Below are 18,387 nucleotides of genomic sequence, written 5' to 3' on the forward strand. Positions count from 1 at the left end.
ACTGTTTCCCTCTCCTTTTGCCCTGTGGTACTGCGCATCTCTCTTCACCCAGTGGGTGCATGCTCTAGAAGCTTGCACAGAAACACATCTTGGAAGCTGTGAGAAGGACAGACCTATCTCTGACTTGCATATTTGGGTCCAAGGGCTCCAAAAGCAATAGGTCATATATTTTTAAAACTGTGCATGAGTCTCTCATTGATGACTTCCGAGGCACACTTTTGGGTCTTTAAATTAGGCAGCTATTTTATTACCACTGCTAGGCACTGATCTGCCACTTTGTGCTGGTTTCGGCTCTTCGGAGCTCTATTGATCACTATCCGTGGTCAGCAGAGGTGAAGCAGCGGCAAGCGTGAATCACGTACACAAACCAACGTACAGGAGGCAGTGTCTGCTGTGGCTGGCAGGTGGATGCTGAAGAGTGATGTAAAAGCCTGCATGCCTAAGGCGAAGGGTGTCTGTAGCTGTGATTTGTCAAACTGACAGAGAGAGCTGTCTCTCTCAGCAAGAGATGTAGTGGCCAGACCTCTGCCCGTGTTCGTGGACTCACTCGACATACATATCATAACACTCACAGAAGCCAATTGTACCCAGAAGTTGCAGTGCAGCAGCAACGTGATGGGTCATACCTTGTTCTCCCTCAAGCACCGCAAAGCGTTCACAAAGGAGCTGGTTATCCTTTTCTTTTTTGACCTAGAAACCGAGGCATGCCGAGGTTAAATGAACCTACTAAGGTTGCGTAATTAGCCAGTGGCAGAGCTGAGAATAGACTCCATATCCATTTCTCCAGGCCTAAGATCTAACTCTCAGATGTGTCTCAGGGACATAGGCTACCAAAGCTGTACATCACAGATCTACAGAATATGACATTTTTAGAACAGGCTCAACCACTAGAGTTCTAAAAAAAAAAAAACAACCCATTAACAAAAAAAAGGAAGAGCAACAATATTTTCTTCTTATGAGAGATCCTGCCTGGGCAAGAGGGCAAAAATGGGATTCAAGTAGCATTTATAGATATTAATGGACTTCTAAGCACTAGCACATTAAAAAAGTTACCAAAGACCAAAGCCTGAAGTAATGTTGAGTAATAGTTGCTGCAGACCTAGTCAAAAATAAAGCAATGCTATGAAAAAGTGCTAACCTTTCACAGTCATTTGATAGGGCTAAAATGCAGTCATTTTCCCTCCATTTCAGAGCTAGCTATTGTAGGGAGGTAGTGTTTCTTTCATGCTCCCTCCCCCTGCCTCCCCCTTCTACTCGTGTTCTGTATTGGAATGCATTTTTTTTGCATTTCCGTTTTTATTTTGTGTTCTCTATTCAGCTGCCACTCCAGCTGCTGGGAATCTTCATGCAACCTGTCCTTTTAGTGACTTGGTGGCCCCTGAAAACTCAGCCTGTGAAGTGCTCCCGTGCCGTGAGGGCTCCTGAACTCGGGGAGGGGATTTGCAGTTGAGGTCACCCAACACCCGCTACGGGCCACTGCCTGAGACACCTAGGTAGCCGCAGCTGCCCTCCACTTAAATGAGACTCCTGGAGAACTGGATCAGATTATCAGCAAGCTTATAGAAATTACATGTTATGGTATTTAGGTGGGGGAAGATGGTGATCTGCTTTCACCCTAGGCATCTTGCCCCTTCCGAGAAAGTTCTGTAATGGTGAAGTATGTTTGATTCCAGGGAATGGTTCAGTTCAGCAAGAACTGTAACTTGGTTCTCAGGGCAGTTCCAGAAACCTCTCGTTTCAGCCAAGATTTGCTCAGAGAGAGGGTCAAGTCTTCTAAAATATTGAAGAAGAAAGGTGCATAGCTTTAAAGCTGTGACTTTAAAGATATGACTTCCTATGCAGTCTAAGTCAGAATCCCTTTTGATGTCAGAGAGAATTAGACTTTCAAATATCTTAGCTCAGTCACTAACTACATTTACAAACCTGGCCTTAGGAGCTTTCATGTGTATTGGCAGGTCTCTGAGCACAGAGGACACGTTGTTGCCCACGTAACAAGTATTTGTTAGCGCTGCACCTATCATGTTCGGTTACTTACAGCATGGCGCGTATTCTAACCATGCCTTGCATTTAGCCACGGAGGCACCTACCAGCCCAACCCAGCCCAGCCCAGCAGCCACCCAAGCTTTGCAACCTGCAAGTACAGGCCCAGGGCAAGATAGTTCCACTGCCTGCGTGAAAACAACAAAACCTTTTCCCTCCATCACAGCCGGCAGAAAGAAGATCTGCGCCTGCTCCCCCTCTGCACTGTGGCAGCTGCAGCCGCAGTGAGGTCCCCCCATGAAATAATACCCACGGACAAGAGGTGGTACGTCTTGTGAGCCGTTCGGAGACACCCATGCCGACTGGCTCCCTGGCAACCTGCAGACTGACTGGCTGCCTTTGGCCAGGATGGGCTAAGCATCAGCTGAGGCCTCCCCGATTTCCTTGACGTGGCATGCTCTCAGTGTGGTCTTGTGCTGTGTCCTCTCCCTCCTCCTCCCTAACCCCAAACCAGTCTGCTGCTGTCTTTCACAAAATCCATAGAAATATAACTCTCATGGAGATGTCTGCCTCGAGCGATTTTTTTCTTTGGAAATAATTATAATTGGCTGTTGCAGTTAAAAACTTATTGGCACAGACAGATGACAGACAGCACAATCACATAAGCTTCCCTCTGAGAAAATGAAGCTAAAGCCCATTTATCATCCTAGTTGGAAACAAAGATCCAGGCTCTGAAGATCCAGGCTTTGAAAACAGAGGGAAAACTGTTCCACTCACAGATTAAATCTGTGGTAGGTATCCAAGCACAAGCAGTCCATCTGCAGCGGGATGGTACTGTAATAATTATAGTAATACCACTTCTTCCATCTGAGGAATACCTAGCTAGGGACATCCCTTGGTGACTGAGGTCCCAAGAGGTTAATTAAGTGACTGGAAGCCATGTGGGACTGAAAAGTGACTGCACCACCAACAGAAAAATGGAAGCGTATCCATCCAGAGTGTCTCTAGGGGCTACCTGCATTGGGATCCAAAGCTGGACGTGGATCACTTATTCCTGGAGTAACTCAGTAATTGCCCTCTCCCAGACAGCAGAAAAGTTTTGATTCCGAGTTGTTCTTGGGGAGATTCCGATTGGACACCAGAGGAAAATTTTTCACAGTGAGGACAGTCAACCATTGGAATAATCTCCCCAGGGAAGTGGTTGGCTTGGCCACATTGGATACCTTCAAGAGTCATCTGGACAGGGTGCTGGGCCATCTTGTCTAGGCTGTGCTCTTTCTAGAAAGGTTGGACTAGATGATACCTGAGGTCCCTTCCAACCTGGGATTCTGTGATTCTGTGTATCTCCAAGGCATAAAGTCTCCTGGAGCCATCATTTGTGTGACGGCTCGCATGCCATCCCCAGGACAAGCCTGCGCCCTCCCCACTCCACTTCCTAGCAGAGCCCAGGCTAGGACTGCGCAGCCCTCGTCTTCCCTCCATCTTGGTTTAGGTGCTACGGAGAGGGAGCCAACAGCTCTCATTCTGCAGTGGGCCGGAATAATCCAGCCACCCTCCCCACAGTCCAAATACTCATTTTTTCCAAATGATTTTAACAGCTGGCCTTTCTTTGGGCTGAAAGGGGACTCTAATGGCACGCGGGTTGGGGGCACTTGGGGAGGTCAGTGGAAGGGCTTCTCTTGCTGCTAATTTAAAACATTTAAACAATTTACATTTCTGACATATTTTTAAGAAAATGAAAGTTGGGTGAGGAGAATGGTTGTCCCATGGAAGTTATTGACTACCCAGTACATGGGAACAGACGATAACCTCAAGTTCCATGGGATATGCTTGGATCTAGCGGTATTTGCATAGGCACAAAGAGAAATATTGTTATCATGCAACCAGTTGCTGTATAGGGGAGGGCTGAGAAGGGGACAGAGGGGAGGATGGTCGAGAGATAAAGACAGAGGAATAGCAGAAACAGAACTGCACAAAATGTTTTCTGTAGCTCTAGTTCCCAGGATTACAAACAACCCTCCCACAAATGCACTAACTGACATGCCTCACATGCAGCCACATTAATGTCACCACTGCTTCACTTGGCCCAGTGCACGCGTTTCACTGACAGACTGACAGACTTTTCTGCCTTTGATGGAAATTGTGGATGGTTTCCATTTCTCTGTGTATTTGTTGTTTGGGTTTGGTTTTTTTTTTTTTTAAATAGTCTTCTTGGCTCCCGACAGATTTGCCTGGTTAGATTTCCCCTTCTAGCTAAAAAAGGAAACTAGACTGATCTCCCTTGGCAGCTGTGAAACGGTTGCATATTGTGTATGTTTTCTTGATGAGCTTGCATGAAATGGAATTTGGTTTTCTTTTGATGGATACACCACTTTTAGCACAACGTCCCCACAAGATTAGCAAGTGTTTCATTTTTTTAGAGGAATTTTTATGTGCATGTAATGTCACGTATGCCATTTCTATACAGCATTATGAATAGCGCATAAAGCTGCTTGAACAGGGAAACAGAACTGCTTGAGGAATGTTTCCCCAGTGGACGCGCAGTATGATTTGTGATGGTGTGTAATTTGCTAATCCCAAAGTTTCAGTTGATGGCAAAAATTCCACGAGATTCAGATTTTAATTCTTACCACTTCCCAGAGCCAAATTCAGTTGCTGTATAATATATGGAACTGTCTGTGCTAGGCCTGCCCTAAGAGCAATTTAGCCCTGCGTCCTGTTAACGACTGCCCAGACATGGATGCCTAGGAAAAAGGGCAAATATACGTGGTACTTCTTACTTTCTTGCTTTCTCAGCCTCTGGTCTTTTTTAGCTCAGACTCCCAGAGTTCCTGGTTTCTGCGTGTATTAAAGCCTATGGGGTGGGGAAGGAGAAAAGGTACAAATTCCACTGGAGCCAACAGGTATTACACTGAAAAGCACCGTGGGTGAATGCGATTGCTCTGTCTTCGTGTGTGGTTATGTGCACACGCCTCAGTCTAGCCTGTTTCAGGGTAATGCTATTATTAAGAATCAAATCAATGAATGACAAAGATGTTCTGAGACAACAGGGAAAAGGCCAAAAAATGAGTATAAAAGGGTAATAATATTATACGAGCTCTTTATCATTATAATGTTATGAGATAAAGTGGCTGGCATTCTGCCATTCTCATGTCCACTGTTTAATTTAGCCATGAAGGTCTTTTTCAAAATCATATTCAGGAGAGTCTGGAGGGGGGCTGGGGGCAAGGAATCTATTCTCTCTTGAAATTAAAAGCTTTTGTGAGGTGGAGGTGGGATCATTTGTTTCTCTGACAGGACTTCTCAAGATCAAACTGAAATGTAAGAAACACTAAGTACTGGAATAATTAGCAGAGTATTTTGGGTTTAGTTGTTATGTACTGTTGGCCCGCCTGCTTGGTGAAACTCTTCAGTGCTGGTAGGAGCCATTAATGGCTAATGGGGAATCATAGACTCTGGCCTTGTAGGCTGCCGCTGGACCACCGGTTGAAGCTGGTTTAATTGTGATGGCCAGCAAAAACCTCCACCGTGCCTTCCTGTTTCCCATTCCGTGTCTTCCCAAGGGGCTGCTGAGCTGACTGCATGAGGTGGGTGGGCAGAGGGGGCTGTTATAGGACTAGTTTTCAGGCTGATCTGTGACTCTTCCAGCTCCTCACACTGCTGTACATTGGTAACTCGTGTCGGGGAGGTGGCAAAAAGGTGCAGATGAGAAAACAAAACAGGCAACTGAACCTACCCACAGCACCCTTTTGTTAGATCAGCTTAAGGTAGCAGTAAAGCCAAAGTCCCAGGGCTGTATGTTTGGTTTTTCCTACTGTGACTGCCGTCAAGAGTGCTGCATCTCCGGACAGGCTTCATCCCAACACCTACCCATCCAGCCGAGTGGCTGTTATAGCCGGGCTTACAAGGCTGTCAGAGCGAGTGTAGGCAGTCCACAAGGCATTGCCATCTGTGGCTTGGTGGATCTCCGTGGAGCCAGGAGTCTTCCGAGGCAGACTGGCCAGGCCCAGGGCATGGACACATACAGCTGGTCTGTGGCTCTGGGGCAGGATGCCAGGGCCACAGGGAGCACTCCAGCTGAACCCTCACTTGAACTCTGCAACTGGCTTGTTTCAAGTGAAGCATTTTGGCCTCATCATGTGCGTATTTTTTCCACCTGAATGTTGTTCCACAGGAATATTTTCAACCAGCTTGTCATCACGAGTCTTCAGTTTCGAGTAGGGACAAAGGAAAAACAAGGGAGAAGTTATTTTCTGACTTACATGAGGCAACTTTAAATTTAGCTTATGGCTCTACTCAAGGAGGTCTCCAGTGGATGTTTTTCCAACTAAATTTTCTTTAAATGTAAGAGTCTTTAAACCTGCCTGAAGTGGTAATTGTGGGTTCTGCCCTTTGACACCAAATTTGAACTTCAGAACAAGAAAAAAAGGAAGTGTTCAACAGGAACTCCACTGGAGTTACCACTGGTGAACTGAAAAAACTGTAAAGCGGCTTTAGTTTTGTTTGACATTTCCCTATTTCTTGTAAAAATTACGCTGGACATAGAACAGTCATGAATGAAATGCTGTTTATCTACCTAGTGACAGCAGATAAGTGCAGTTCATCTCCAAAGAGGGAGGAAAAAAAGGCAAGACGGAAAACATGGTGCCCTGGGAGGGGTTACTGTAAGAATTTTTTTACCCTTTCTCCTCAGGGTAGTAGCCAAACAAGGACAATTTTATCGACTTGTAGCTGTTAGAAGTAGGGTCTTGCTGGTACTCCAGCAACAGTTTACACTGTGCTGAAGTGCTTCTTTGTGGCTGCAGCAGATAGTGTAGTACCTCCCTGCATAACAGCTGGAACAGCTCCAACTATTCAGAGGCCAGAACTGGAAGAGCTGCTAACAAAAGAGGTCTATGCAAAACCCAGCATTATTTCAGCATATTCAGCATACTGGGCTCTGCCTTCCTCCTTCTCCCCCCTCCTCTTCTCCTTCCGTTTGTAACTTCTTTTGCTTGTGTGTCTGTTTCTGAAGTTGCTTAGCCTCCACCCTCACCTAGCCTGTTGACTTCCCTGTTTTTTCACCTCTCCTTATTTCCTTTCATTTCTTCTTGTGGCTTTTAGTCACCAAAGGTAGTTCTGGTAAACACAAGGCCAGTTGGTTTGTTTGGGGTGTTTGTGTGTGCACATATGCTGGGGGGAGGAATGTGCAGTGCCTTACGTTAGCTTATGTTAAGGCTGTAGCGAACTCTAATTTCATATGGGTCTGTTCTCCTCACCCTCTGTGCCTCTTTTCCCCTCTTCCTTTAAGCAAGCTGCTCTTTCTTCCTATCGACGGTGCTTTTCTCTTGCTGTTCACTCACAGCAAATATACTTGCTCCAGTGCTTTTGGTTCCCTCCTGGCTTCCTATGCAATCGCAGCTACCTTCTACCCTTTTACATCACAGGAACAGCCTCATCCAGCTACTGATAATAACTTTTTCCATGCTGTAGCATTCCTGATTCTTTTCTGGGATTGTTTCTCTGCATGGGTGTGTCCAGTTATTTCCTCCTGTTCACCAGCTTTTGTTCTCCAAGTCCGTCCTCCACGGGAGCTGTCATGATGACGATGTCCTTAACCTTGCCTGTCTTCACTCTGCACCCTGGTACCGTCGCAGATGCCCACAGAGTCCTTGTTCCGTTTTCAGCTCTCTCCAAGACAGAGGCACTGCGGGTATGCTTTCTGCAATTCGGGTTGGCCACTGAGAGCAAGCAATGCTCTTCTTTGCCTGAAGCAACTTTTCATAGAAACCTGCAGTCACTTCCTCCTCACAGGGTGATATATACGCCCAGGAACATGATTTCTGGGGAAGAGCAAGATGTAGCTCAGCAATGTGAGTAAGCTGGTAATGTGATGCAAACGGAGATCAGCAGGAAAGCTTAAACACTCTGGGTTCCTGGGTGTCCTGGTAAGTAATGCAAGAGTCACTCAAAATAGCAATTGTCACTAGAAAAATAGTACTTATTTTGACACTCTTGGCTGTTTTTTATAGAGCTCTAATGACTCAGTCTGAAAACTTGCCTGCACAGCTTGTGAAACGTGAGGTCAGTGCTGCAATTAGCCCCAGATCGAGTCTACCCGGACACCACTTCTAGGGAGGCGGTCCTGAATGAAAGGGGACGCTGAGCGCTGACAGCTGTATTCCAGTACAGGGTGAAAAGCACCAAGAAGTGACTTCCAGTACTAACCTGACCAGCCACTGGAAACAGATGCCTTTTTGTCTGCCTTTTGTTTTCAAATGGCCAATAAGAACAGATCAGCACTGGCACCATTGTCTGTAATAAATGTGTTTTCACCCAGTGGAAGGCTGTGGCGTGTTGTAAACAATTATGGCACTGAGTAAAGCATAATCAATCACAGAAGTGACACAAAGGATACATTTGCCAAAGCATGGTTTAAAGATCGGGATCTGTATAATGGAGCTAGCACACTTAAGACAGTGAAAAGGAGGGATCAGCATTCTCTGGGATGACATATAAAATGGAGTGTCATGAAAAGACTTCATAGCCCTTTGCTGCTGTTGCATTTTCTGCATCACAGCAAAGCTCTGTCTTCTGCTTGTCAGAAGGTCCCTCACTCCGATAAACTGGTATTTTGTACTCTTGAGTAACTAAAAAATAAATGCTGTGTTTCTTCAGATGCAGACTTAGTTTACTGTTGTGCAGTGAGAGATCTTTCTGTATGCTATGGGTCCTGTTCGTTGCTATATTCTTGAAGCCTTATATCGGAGTCGCTCCACTAAAATCTGGAACGGCAAATCCCTGTGTTCAGAGACACCCCACAATATGTGGCCACAGGATAAAAATCTGGGTCCTACAGGGAATACTATAGCTTTCCAAAGGCGACATCCTGTAGCCGTATCTTCTTGCATTTCTCCTTTTTTTCCACCCCTGGACAGAACTTCATCTTTTCACAAATGAAAGGTTCTCTCCGCCCAGCCAAACCTTATGCTGATAAAGGTCAAGTTAGGATGCTTTGAAACTCAGGCTATCATTTCAGCTCTTCGAGATACAGATAAGAAGGAAGTTTCTCTGCAGAAGCAGGTGGTTGAAATATAAGGGGTTTTGAAAGCTGCAACACACAGATGTCTCTCCTCCAGACAAAGAGATAACCAGAGATAACCATCCAGAGTTCTGAGGCTTTAGGCATAAAGGTTACAGTGTATGAATAGAGAGGTGGTGTAGATCTGAAAAAAAGAGGTGAGGTAGGAAAGCTAAATCCTGACTCAGAAGAACATTTAGCCTGACCCCAAGAACAAGGCAAGAGATCAAGCCTGCCGGAGAAGCCTTGGATTTGGGAGCAGCTTCTGTGTTTTATTTTCTGCTTTTCGTTTGATTCATTCTGGGCACAGAAGTTACTGGCTGCCTTCATCACCACTCCCTCCTCCCCCTGATTAGAGCAATCAATGAGACACTGCGTTTTGACTAGCTGCTTTTAGCAGAAGGCTGACAAGCACCATGGTGTTCGCCTTCCTTTGGTACATAGCTGTAATAGCAAATTCAGTCTGCCCGGCCTTCTACAGGGCTTTCTTAAATAGTCTGTAGAGAAGCTATGGTTTATACAACAGGATAGGTGGGGCCAGCTTCCTGCTTCTGATCTCCTCTTGATACCCACACTGGATCAATATCAGCAGGCCTCCTGGCAATGGCTGCTTAACATGTGGGACTCCACAGAGGCACACCCCAGAGGCTCAGACGGACTGATTGCATCATTTATGTTCAGGTCATGTTGTCAAACCTTGAAGTATTAGGAGGGAAACATCATCCCAGGGGAGTAAGCTGTGCACCTGACAGAGATGAGGACTAACTAGAAGCAACCAAAGGGAATATAACTAAGTGAAGGCATGTTTTCTGTATTTAAGCAAAGGTAATATGGAAGAGCTTTTTAAAGGAAGCTTTTTCATTTTATCTGTTTGAATTTGTTGCCTGTATATCAATCCTGTTCAACAACTGAGTGAAAATGCAATTGACTTTCAATTGTTTATCTTCTCTAACAGAGTTACCTGCAATTCTGTTTTCCAACAGAGATCTCACAAAGCCAAACCTAGGATTAAGTACATTCTTATTCAAACAGAAATGTCAGAGTACCAGAGTACTTAAAGCAAAAAAACCTCTCCAAACGTGCCACACCTAGACTATACCTTTCTGGCCCAGGAACAATCCTCTTAGAACAATATTTTATATTCTTTACTGCCAGTATGATATAGCTGAAGATGATTAAAATCTTCCAAGTATGTTTTACTTGAGCTTATAATATGGGCACTCTACAGAAGACTGTAATGAAATGGTGGCAAGACAGATTAGTACAAAATCAATGAATGACACACTTAAGATCACAGAGTTTTCATTGTTTTTACTGTTATTTGATAGCATTTGTCAAACTCGGCAGAAATCCCTCCTGCCATCATGCTGGGAGCTTGTGCACTTCCTATAACAAAGGAAACAATGATCAACAGATGCTGGCAAACCTCTTGAAACCTTCTGCACCGGTTTTGGCACTAGCTTCCGGCAAAATTTGACAAACTGCCTGTCTCCCTTGGACTGACTACTGGCTTGTATTCCTTCCCAAAGGCATTCTTTGAAAGAAGGCAACATGCTCGTGGACCAGCAATGCCGACAGCAGGATAGAGGGAACTCTCAAAAACTTTACAAGAGCCCCCCTCCCAAGGTACAGTGAGAGACTTTAGCCCTAGAATTAGAGGAGGGATGGGAAACTTTTGGTCTGGGGGATGCCTACCATCCACGGTTTAATTCTTCATGTTACTACTGAAAAACCCTGAGATGTCATTTAAGTATTGCCATCCTTTGAATGCCACAGAAACAGGAAAATATTTTGAATGAACAATTGCAATTAGTGAGTCATCAAGGAATATTATTAGAAATAATTATTCTGTACTTCTGACCTTACAATAGTCATCGTTGTTGACTTTTACAACAGGAAGCTAAGACTAGCATGCCTCAGCCACTTCTGGGATGGAGTGCTGAGATACACCATACTTAAGTAATTAAGACCAGGAATGAAAGAGAACAGAGTAAAACTAGCCAGTAAGTGAAAGACTTAGCAGTATTCGAAGTGTTATTTACTCTCACTAAAAAGCTCCCAACCCTGCTCATACCAGTGTGGCCTAGGAATAATTGTTTGCAAAATGGTAGGGTTGTTACTAGGAGGCTGAGACATTTCCAGCAACACCAAGCCCTGGAGCAATAGCTAAGAATTGGCTAATACCTGGGGAAGCCCTGGTCATGGTGTTTGCTGAAGAGTGAAATACACTGAGAGGAGGAAATGGCAGACAAAAATAACTTTTGCAACCTCAAAGCCTTCTGTGGAAACTCCCCACCTATGAACAGTATTTGTGCAGAAAAGCTGGTGCTCATATCCTCTGTTTACTCAAGCTCACAGGCACTGATATGACAGGCCAGGCATTTCCCAAGTTTTATTTCAAGCCTTTGTCAGAAGGCGTGCAGCCATTTCCTAAAACATTAATACATCAACGTGAAAGCGGAAAGCAGTGACACTGCAGGAACTGGGACAGGGTATTCACAGGCATGTTGTTACACTGCCAAAGTCTACTGCTGGTTTCGGCCAAACAACAGGCAGGAGAACGCGCACATGCAGCTGCCTCGTGGAGGGACAATGCAGCACTGACATTCAGGGAGCGGGCTGAGAGCCAGCATGAAAAGAAACAGCATCACACTGATTTCTTTTTTTTTAATTAACATTTGTCAAACTTGGAGAGAAGCCCACACTGCAAAATTTGGATGCAAAATTCAAAGAGCTCAGAAGCTGGAAATGTTCACATACAGGCTCTTCATTTGTGCCTAGTCTTTTTTATAGGTCATGCAGAGATGACTTAGTGGCTCTTACTGTAACTTACAGTTAGCAACAGTCATTTTTAATGTATGTCATAGTGCACATCAGAGCTATACTCCAAAAAAAGGTGGCAATGTTTAATAGTATGTGGGCATTTGTTTTCCTTTCAAAGAAAGAATTTTCCCTTAAGTTCCTCTCTTTCAGGTGGGGGAAGAGGGGAGAGCCTTTAATGACATCAGCAGGGAAGAGTGAGAACCTTTTGACCAGATCTGGGAGCTGTTACAGTTAGTGGTTTCTCAAATTTTTGGCATATGATTGAAAGCCACTAGTAAACTCTTGCAATTTCAATAGTAACTCATTAACTCCACAGAAGGTTCTTTATGTGAGAATTGAATTAAAAGGTAAAAATCCAGCCCTTACTTTCCACTTTTTATCAGCACGGCACACAATATTCAGCAAATCATGCCGTCTGCTGACATTAGAAGAGAATAGGGACTGGAATATTACATGCATTACCCTCTTAGTTTAATCAATACAGCATCACTTTCAAACATCCTAAACGGCCTATAAACAGCACCTTTAACATGGCAGCGAGCACTAAGGCTACTTTGGTTCCTAGGAGGACACTTGCATCCATTACATCCTAGCTTAGAGATAAGACAGCCCAGGGAAATAAGACGTTGAGTCATGTTACGAGGTTCAGAAGGATTTCGGAGCAGCAGAAACCCTAAGTAGTAATACATTGCTAGTGTTCCTTTTCTGGAGCTTTGGGGAGTCCAGGCAGGAGAGTCAGCTGGCTACTGATGAGAATTCCTCAGCTACGCCTTTCCAAGAGCCAAGTCTCAGCCCTCTCTGGGGCCACATGAGACTGAACTATTGCAGTCCTCATGGCAAGGACCAGATCCAGCAAATGAAACTCCTTGTTTGTCCCTCGACGCTACTGGCTACAGCTAGCTTCTATTTGGCTTCTAGATGACATGTAACAGTGACACCATGCCTCCGTGCTGGTGTATTTCAGATGAGTGAAAATGGTAAAGGCCCTTGGAAGAGGAAAGCTGTATATAAAAGTTAACTCTTACAAATAGTCCTTCTGCCCTGAGAATTCTTCAGAAGAAGAGAGACTGTTTTATAGCACAGCGCAGCTTCACGTGCATCCTACCAATGTAGGGACACCTTCATTTTGTTGGTTCCGACACGGCATTAGATGAGTCATGTATGAAATAATGTGAATCAAGTGATTTAATTTTAATGTGTCTTTTGCTTCCTGCATTTATCCACAGTGGAATAATTATGCAGATAATTTCCTTTTTAGAACAGCCTTTCAGGCTGCTTGTGACAGACCTCATTGCTTTCCTCATGCTTTCAAGCAAGGAGGTGTGGCCACTTGCTGGATCACTAAGACTGCTTTCAAAGCAGGGTCAAGTGGTTTTACTGTCTAAATGGGCAAATGCCATTCTTTGCCATGTGACAAATAAGGGCCACCTGTCATTCTTGAGACAACAGCAGAAGCTCCCTGCTTAGATCAATGCAGTTTCAGACAGTACTGTGAAAAATAATGTAGATTAGTTACATATAATTAGCACACTATTTTAGAATTACTTTGGCATAAAGGAGGCTAGCTTTTCTTCTGGAGAGATTTTTCTACCACATCAAGGGGTTTTGTCTCAACAGATTCACTTCTAATAGAATAAGAGGCTCGATTCATAAGGGAAGGTTTTTGATTAATTTTCTTTGTTGTATGAGCATGAAGGAGGATTTTTTTGAGGAAAGTATTTACTTAAACAGCATTTATACGGCACAACATTTGCAGTCTGAAAGCGTCAGTGAGCTGCTTTGCAGGCAATGCAGAAGGGGACCACTTTTATCTTAAGTTGAAGTAAACCCACTGTTAAAGTAAATATGCAGTAGCAACACCACCTAACAAAGGGAACATGAATAATAACTTTTCTAATTTAAGCTGTATGTGGGAGGATACAGGTAGGCAGCAAAAGAAGTTGGAAACTGATTTCCAGCATGATTCATAGAGTTTTTCAGCAGTTGCTTGCACAGGTGAATTATAATAGTTGGCATTTACATATAGCTTTTCACTGATTAAAATCTGATGGGTTTGGGGCTTTTTCTTTTTGGCAAATGAAACACTGAAGCACAACAAAGTTAAGAAACAGGCTCATGGTACTGACTGTGTCAAGTGGCTTGACTTTCAGACACAGAACTGATCCACTGGTTGTGCAGAATACTGCTCATATCTAAGTGAGAGAAATTAATTATAAGATGAATGGAATTACCAATAGAAGTTAGGGGAGGATTTCAATATCACCGGAATTGTAGCAGTATTGTCCATGGCTTATGAACAATGGTAACCAAGAGGATGTACTAGTACTTTAATAAGGTTGTCTTTGTTCCACGCTCCTTCATTATCTATAACATCTAGAATCACTCCCTACCTACACATTTACTAAGACAAAGGGAGCTCCCTGTTGCCATTACATTTCCAACCCCTTCCTCCTACATTTTTCTTCTCATTTCGTATTGCACAACTAGATTTGGCAATGTTTTTCCTTAACAGAGATCAAACTTACCTGTTCTGACACAAGAACAGAAAACAAGAATAACCTAGGTGATGTCAACAGGGCTCTACTACATACTGTAAATGAAAGCAGCATTTGACCCAATGCTAATATAAAGTGATTCTGAAACAGTGATGCCACATAAAACAAGAATTAGAAAGCCAAAAATAATTTGCAAACAATACTTTTCACATTCTCTGGTCTAGCATAGATTTCGTTATCATTGCTTCCATTACAGGCAACATTAAAATAAAAATAATTACAAAAAACATCCATAGCATAGTCTAGCATAGTCTGTCTAGAGAATCATTAAAAAAAAAAAAGTGAGGAATACAATGGTTGTCCATTCACAAATTTGTGTTGGTCTGCCCTAGGAGCACACCAATATTATTGCAACTATTGCAGCATTAGTTTTTTGTTTAATTCATAAAGTGGAAGCATCAATTTACTTTTGCTTGCAGCTGAACTCAATTTTGACCCAGCCTTTTAGAAAGGATAATGCTGTATTATTTCAATATCAGCAATTAAATACTTTATAGTAAATGTATGTAAATGGCAATAATAGACATTTTAAATTTATTTCAAGTTCTTTGCAAGCACTTTTCTTTCAGCAGTGTAGAATATCAGGATTACAGGCTGTCAGTATCCTATAGACTTTCACGCTACATAACATTCTCCAATGAAGTAGAGACATGTTCATTAATAAAAATTTATTAGTATAGCTGGAAGGAATCTGCAGTAAATCTTTACAGCACAAAACTAAACATGACTCCATGCTGAGTCCAAAGCGTGCATGTTACTTCTTAAAAGTGCTTGACAAACATCATCTTAAAAACAAAAAAGAAAAATGAATGCCCCACTCCCCCAACAAAATGGAACCTCTAAGCTAACAAAAAAGCAAACGGTAGAACACTGTATTTTGGGCAGACCAAGTCAGCTCCAAACAATTTTAATAGGCACCTACTGTGTCTTCTGGAATCATTGTTGCATGCATATCTCTAGTCATATTGGATTTCTCTTTCAGCTTTGACTGGAGTAATGTGTGTTCCATTACACCAATTTGTATGTCCATCTGAATGGTTTCTTGCTTCAGTTTTGTTAAGGCCTGTTTAATCTTCACTAGAGGAGCTGTGCAAAAAAAGATAAACAGCGTAACTCTGTGTCAGCTACTTAACACAAAAGCATTATTTTCTCTAATTCATTCCTTATCATTGAAGAGTTGAATGAAGAAAAGGGCGTTCTACTCTAAAGACTTGATTATACTGATACATCATTTTTAATATGCAGGACACTTTAAAGATGGAAATAGGTGATGACAATTCTGCTGTCTTCTTGACATCTAAGATCTGCATAAAGATGTGCATCAACATTATGATAGGTTTGTCAATGATGTGTTTTGCTCAGCTGAAAGCCTCATCCCAACAGCTGACTTGGGGTTTGGTAGAGAACTGAAGACACCTTCAGCAGGATGTCATCTTACCTGTGAAAAGCTATTAAAATGTTTTGTGCTCTATACTCTGTTTCTAATCCTTCACTTCCCACTAATATCACCCTAGGCATGCTGCCGCCACTGCACTGTATTGCTCCTTATAATTCTGGGCTCTAGAGTTTATCCTGACCCGTGGCCACGCCGTAACACAAAAAAGGTGCTGTGAGACACACGAGTAGCTCCTTCACAGTGAACCAAGGGTGCACGAAGTTTATTCATACAATAACACTTACAACTACTTATGTAAATTAGCTGTCATGGTTACAGTTAAATACGGACACAGCTTGCATATTTAGTCCTACTGTAACATGCATCAATTTATTTCTGCATTCATACTCCTTATACATTTGCAACAGAATGCATTTATCAGGAAAAATCTCAAACCACCAAATCCTGAGTCTGACAGAAACTAATTCAAATACATATATAGGTTTAAATATTAAAAGAGTCCAAACATCAAAACACCAAAATGAATCTTCTCACTGACTCCAGCCAGCCTTAGGGAATCTAACAGCTACTGCCAGGAACTATTTCAGAGTAAAAGAGCCTGAACCTGTAACGTGTTAATTTCTTTCAGTGAGTTGATAACTATTCAAAGCAGAGACAAAACCAATTCTTTTATGGATTTTTACAAATAGTTTACCACAGGGGGAAATCCTGGAATCTTTACCTTTTGCAGACTTACGTAATATTTTAAAAAAGGTTCAGACTCCTGATTTTCTTAGACACCTTTTAAAATTTTTAATATTGGTATTTTAGACTAATTGCTCATTCTGGTCTTGTTTATTTTTTCTTTAATAAAGGACAAATTACATACCTGTCACTCAGAAAACAGGTGTTTGGTCTGAGGCAAAAACATACTTACCACCATCGGTCATACTGCTTCCTCTCTCTTCTGTTTCCTGCTTTACTCTCTCTAATACTTCTGTAATCTTAAAATAGGCATTTTTTTCTTAATTAAACCAGATGAATGTCAAGGTAAAAAAGAAAAAAAAATCCCTGCTGAATAACTGCATTAGTATAAAAAAATAAACTAATCTGTGTTAGTTGTTGTTATAAACAAAGGAACATTTTTTTTCAAACATTAAGAAAATTTTAAATTAACTTAAAAAATTTTATGTTGTAAAAACTACAGCAAAAAGAGTAACAAGGTGGCCAAACAGCGTGGTGTTACTAAGAATCTGTGCATCCCAAAACAAGAAAAACAACAGTGTAAGGGTTGCAGTATGATGCTGGATGGAAGATAGAGACCAGTATCCCTGCAGACCAAGATTCACCAAATGACCGTACCAGCTGCCCTTCTGGAAGTGTCACAACTTCAGCACGTGATAGTGGAAACTCGAGAAACAGCACTGCCGCAAAAGATGGTGCAGCAGGCAAGCCTGCTGGCACTGGCATGGGTAGTGGTATGTAAAATGCATGTATGAAGAATAAAAGTCCATTTCGGCACTGACTATTGACCAGTTTGCCTTTGTAGAAAATGAAGAAAAACAAATACATGATTCTAAGGTACAGTCTAGGTAAAAATGGCCCTTCCTTAAGGCTTCAGTAAAGCCTTTTCAGTAACAGAAAAGAAATATCACTGCATTGTTAATGCATACCTACAGTGGTACTGGTATCGCTAGATGGGCTGAGATTTGATTGCATGCTTGAAAGCAGATCAGTGGTAACATCCGATGTGTCTAGTTTATCTCAGATATGCAGCACCCACTGCATCTACATAGTCTGAAGGCTGCCAACTAGTAACATATTAATCATTACTAATCAGTCAATAATTTCCGAAGCACATGTTATAAATCTGATGTCATCATAAACTACTCTCTTTTTCAAACTTACTTCCTTGAGAGTGAAATAGAAGGAAACTCTAATTCTGCAGAATCCATACACTCAGAAATCTTTACTAGAAAACTCCTGTTAAACTGCTGTATTACCTACTACAGTTGGACTAGATGATAGTTGTAGGTTCCTCCAACTGAACTACTCTATTCTATTCTAAAACATCTCAAACTTGTATTACAATTTCCAGTGCATTCTTACAGTGTGATGTATTTTATGTGACTATTCCAGACACTTTATCATCTAATAAATAAAGTGGGTTTTTGAATTGGACAAAGGGTTGAAATATTTGGAAATCATGCAGTAATTCTAAATGAAATGCCATGAAACACTCAACATGCTGAGGCAGTTATGAGTTGGGGGATTTTTCTTTAAGTTTGTCAGAGCACTGATTTAAAGAAAAAAGAATCAGAAACACAGTTTTAGTTATCAAGATAATTTGACTGGTATGGAAAAGTTACTATTTAGTCAAACAATGCTTTTAAGTGCTTGGAAGATGAAAATTTCAAATCGTTGATTTTAACTAAAAAAATAAGAGTTAAGCTTTTCTTCTTTCAAAGAATTTATAGGCATGTCTTGATTAATCCTCATTAATTCTAGGGCACAGGTTATAAAATACACATTTACCCTCTTTTACAAACTGGAGAAATTAAGAGCTCACAATGGCAGCCTGGGTTTAAAATTTA

The 18,387-nt window shown here is 42.2% G+C and overlaps 1 protein-coding gene and 1 long non-coding RNA gene across 4 annotated transcripts in view; one reads left to right on the top strand and one right to left on the bottom strand.

The window, feature by feature from the left end:
- Nucleotides 1-7,850: 7,850 nt before the first annotated feature.
- IFT57 (intraflagellar transport 57) overlaps nucleotides 7,851-18,387 on the bottom strand; it is a 36,489-nt gene continuing 25,952 nt past the window's right edge. The window contains exons 10-12 of one of the 3 annotated variants that reach the window (XM_064468086.1): nucleotides 16,731-16,797; nucleotides 15,341-15,504; nucleotides 7,851-7,904 (exon numbers count right to left, since the gene is read on the bottom strand). In XM_064468086.1, the coding sequence (XP_064324156.1) occupies nucleotides 7,866-7,904; nucleotides 15,341-15,504; nucleotides 16,731-16,797 (270 nt within the window). In that variant the 3' untranslated portion in view covers nucleotides 7,851-7,865. Of the gene's footprint in view, nucleotides 7,905-10,336; nucleotides 10,427-15,071; nucleotides 15,204-15,340; nucleotides 15,505-16,730; nucleotides 16,798-18,387 lie in introns of those variants that run through there. The other 2 variants (XM_064468106.1, XM_064468096.1) reach the window with 2 other exon arrangements.
- Nucleotides 10,520-17,311, top strand: LOC135316143 (uncharacterized). The gene is made up of 3 exons (XR_010375580.1): nucleotides 10,520-10,666; nucleotides 15,664-15,754; nucleotides 17,001-17,311. It is a non-coding gene; the product is annotated as an uncharacterized LOC135316143 (long non-coding RNA).

The sequence above is a fragment of the Phalacrocorax carbo genome, chromosome 1 (assembly GCF_963921805.1).
Source record: "Phalacrocorax carbo chromosome 1, bPhaCar2.1, whole genome shotgun sequence".
NCBI classification, from domain to species: Eukaryota; Metazoa; Chordata; class Aves; order Suliformes; family Phalacrocoracidae; genus Phalacrocorax; species Phalacrocorax carbo.